Source organism: Lottia gigantea, assembly GCF_000327385.1.
Source record: "Lottia gigantea unplaced genomic scaffold LOTGIsca_888, whole genome shotgun sequence".
Lineage (NCBI taxonomy): Eukaryota > Metazoa > Mollusca > Gastropoda > Lottiidae > Lottia > Lottia gigantea.
In genome coordinates this window covers 9,120-13,067 of record NW_008710917.1, presented here as the reverse complement: position 1 = coordinate 13,067, position 3,948 = coordinate 9,120, and the positions used below count along the sequence as shown (strand labels likewise).

General features: G+C 30.5%; 1 protein-coding gene across 1 annotated transcript; it reads left to right on the top strand.

Annotated features, from left to right (window-relative positions):
- Nucleotides 1–555: 555 nt before the first annotated feature.
- On the top strand, nt 556–3,715 carry LOTGIDRAFT_96832 (hypothetical protein; the record flags this gene model as incomplete). Its single annotated transcript, XM_009068049.1, has 4 exons — nt 556–703; nt 1,896–2,031; nt 2,663–2,801; nt 3,617–3,715. Coding segments are annotated over 4 exons (522 nt in total), but the record flags the coding sequence as incomplete, so codon positions are not given.
- Nucleotides 3,716–3,948: the final 233 nt, after the last annotated feature.

Sequence of the window (3,948 nt, the reverse complement as noted above, 5' to 3'; positions counted from 1 at the left end):
CTATGGTTGAACTATAAGAGTATAGTTCTATGGTTGAAGTATAAGAGTATAGTTCTATGGTTGAAGTATAAGAGTATAGGTTGAACTATAAGAGTATAGTTCTATGGTTGAACTATAAGAGTATAGGTTGAACTATAAGAGTATAGTTCTATGGTTGAACAATAAGAGTATAGTTCTATGGTTGAACAATAAGAGTATAGTTCTATGGTTGAACTAAAAGAGTATAGGTTGAACTCTAAGAGTATAGTTCTATCTTGTCAGCTAGTGTGCCGCTGTCCAATGATCTTGATCATTTGTTGTGATCAACTAATAGAATTCAGGGTATATATATCACATGCTCACTTACACACTCAAGTAACTCCCATTCAGATTATTTTATACCGTCAAAGAATCCTAAAACGTTTTTCGTCAAAAGTTCAGTCGTTGCATGAGCAGTCATGAGTGTTGTAATGATCTTAGTTGACGTTTTAGACATATTTTGTAAATGTTTAATAGATTAAAACTCAAAACATATTCAAGTAGTAATCATGTGTTGTAAATTATTTCAGGATGGCTTTATATCGTGGATTATTTCCAGTTGTCTCAGCTTTATGTTGTTCAAATTTTGTGTATTTTTATATGTTTAATGGTTTAAAATCAGTGATGGCAACCCCTAATGGTGAAATTAATTCTATCAAAGATTTATCTTTAGGTTTTATAGCAGGTAAATATATTAATTTAAATTATCAAAATGCTGTACATTAAACCTCAATTTAGTGATTGTTGTAGTAAATAATTTACCTTCAAACCATATCCCATCATTAAACCTCAATTTAGTGATTGTTGTAGTAAATAATTTACCTTCAAACCATGTCCCATCATTAAACCTCAATTTAGTGATTGTTGTAGTAAATAATTTACCTTCAAACCATGTCCCATCATTAAACCTCAATTTAAAGATTGTTGTAGTAAATTATTTACCTTCAAAACCATGTCCCATCATTATACCTCAATTTAGTGATTGTTGTAGTAAATAATTTACCTTCAAACCATGTCCCATCATTAAACCTCAATTTAGTGATTGTTGTAGTAAATAATTTACCTTCAAACCATGTCCCATCATTAAACCTCAATTTAGTGATTGTTGTAGTAAATAATTTACCTTCAAACCATGTCCCATCATTAAACCTCAATTTAAAGATTGTTGTAGTAAATAATTTACGTTCAAAACCATGTCCCATCATTAAACCTCAATTTAGTGATTGTTGTAGTAAATAATTTACCTTCAAACCATGTCCCATCATTAAACCTCAATTTAAAGATTGTTGTAGTAAATAATTTACCTTCAAACCATGTCCCATCATTAAACCTCAATTTAGTGATTGTTGTAGTAAATAATTTACCTTCAAACCATGTCCCATCATTAAACCTCAATTTAAAGATTGTTGTAGTAAATTATTTACCTTCAAAACCATGTCCCATCATTATACCTCAATTTAGTGATTGTTGTAGTAAATAATTTACCTTCAAAACCATGTCCCATCATTATACCTTAATTTAGTGATTGTTGTAGTAAATAATTTACCTTCAAAACCATGTCCCATCATTAAACCTCAATTTAGTGATTGTTGTAGTGAATAATTTACCTTCAAAACCATGTCCCATCATTAAACCTCAATTTAGTGATTGTTGTAGTAAATAATTTACCTTCAAAACCATGTCCCATCATTATACCTTAATTTAGTGATTGTTGTAGTAAATAATTTACCTTCAAACCATGTCCCATCATGTTACCTCAATTTAGTGATTGTTGTAGTAAATAATTTACCTTCAAACCATGTCCCATCATTATACCTCAATTTTGTAGTAAATAATCAAATTACAAAATGTCCTAATAAGAAATATCTTTATTGCAGGTGTAATCAATGTATTGGTAACCACACCACTATGGGTAGTTAATACTAGACTGAAGTTACAGGGTGTTAAATTTCATACTAAACATTATACTGAAAATGATCATAAAAAAATGAAATATAATGGCATTATAGGTAGGTAGTAAATTCATTAAGTCTATTGATTCATATCCTTAAGGTTAACCCAAATATAGATACTGCATTAGGTTAAAACTTTCAGTGATCGTAGGAAGATGGCAAAGATTTTACATAGATTTTGTCGAGCAAATGTGTCATTTGAGTTGTACATGTCTTTATGGTAAAACATCAGTATGGATTGGTTTTGTATTAATGAGGTGGCGCTGTAGTGATCTAGGACATCTCAGTAGCGACTGTTATATAGACTTATGTTCTCTTATCTATATTTTTACTTTTCTGGGCATAGAATGATGTCAAATTTGAGCGAACCAAATAGCAAATCTAAATCTTTAACTAAAGAAGACAAACAATTTATGGATTCTAATAGGAGCTAGTAAAGTTGCCAATGTAGCAATTTTGACTTTTTAGACTTGCAAATGCACTACAAGTACTATTACTACTGCAGCAGATGTGTGTCCTATTTCACTAGCGCGCCACCTAGGGTCTAACTCAATGGTACCGGTACCTCATTGTTATGAAGGGAAGACATAGGCCTATATTATCATTAATTCATCATAGCAATGATTTACAGCAGTAACATATTGATAAAGATGTGTATGTAAATTAGAGATTTGAATTTCAGATTGTTTAAGAAAGATTATAAATTATGAAGGTATTTCTACATTGTGGAATGGTACTATGCCATCCATAATCTTAGCGTCCAACCCAGCAATACAATTCATGGTTTATGATGCCATTAAAATATATTTTCAAAGACTTTTCAAAACAGCTGTAAGTATTTAATTATAATATATATGTGGCGTTGTTAATGCGTAAGACTATCAGGACCACAAAACCCAAACACATTAGAACAGCGTTCACACAGAGTTTATTAAAACCAAAATATCATAAAACCATAAACAAGTGGACAATGCTGAATCTAACAAGATATGATAGGATATTTGACGATTAACTGAAAAGATACAAAATTACAATAACAAGTAACTATTCATATAATTTGGGCAAGAGAGAGACTCTTTTAAATACTACAGAATGTAAACAAAGCTATTCGAGAAATTGTACTTTCACTTTCCATATAAGGCAATCGACAGTGCACGCTAATCATGCATGACGACTCATTGACGATGGAAAGATTTCAGACCCAAACTTTACATATTACAGGACAAATACAAAATGACAGGGAGGTTAGGACCGCTACAAATGTTCTACGATATACATTAAATAAGATAACATAAAAAAATACCAAATTGTCAACCACTAATCTCCACAAATAACAGAAATGAGTTAGAACGATAAAGACTTGACCAGAATGTCAGCCATGCTCTTTGAGAAGGAAGCTATTACGTCACGTTGACCAGTTCGTGTTACTATCTGTTAAGGGTCCGTTGTAGTGCTCTACAATATACGTATTTAATTTTTGGCACATGGGCTTAGTGAATTTATGTTGCACAAATACATAAATTATGCATTAATCAGTATATTAATATTTTTTTTAAAAAATAAATTCTGACTGTCAGTGTTAGCTTTGACAAATATTTTCACCTAAAAGTGTTCACAATTTTTTATGTGCAATATTTTCTTTTTAGGAATTAAGTGGCTTTTTATATTTTTTGATTGGTGCGATAGCTAAAACAATAGCTACTGTTATAACATATCCTATACAAGTTATACAGTCTAGATTACGGGTGAGTATATTATACTTTATATTTAGTGCTATAGGTAAAACAATAGCTACTGTTATAACATATCCTATACAAGTTATACAGTCTAGATTACGGGTGAGTATATTATACTTTATATTTAGTGCTATAGGTAAAACAATAGCTATTATTATAACATATCCTATACAAGTTATACAGTCTAGATTACGGGTGAGTATATTATACTTTATATTTAGTGCTATAGGTAAAACAATAGC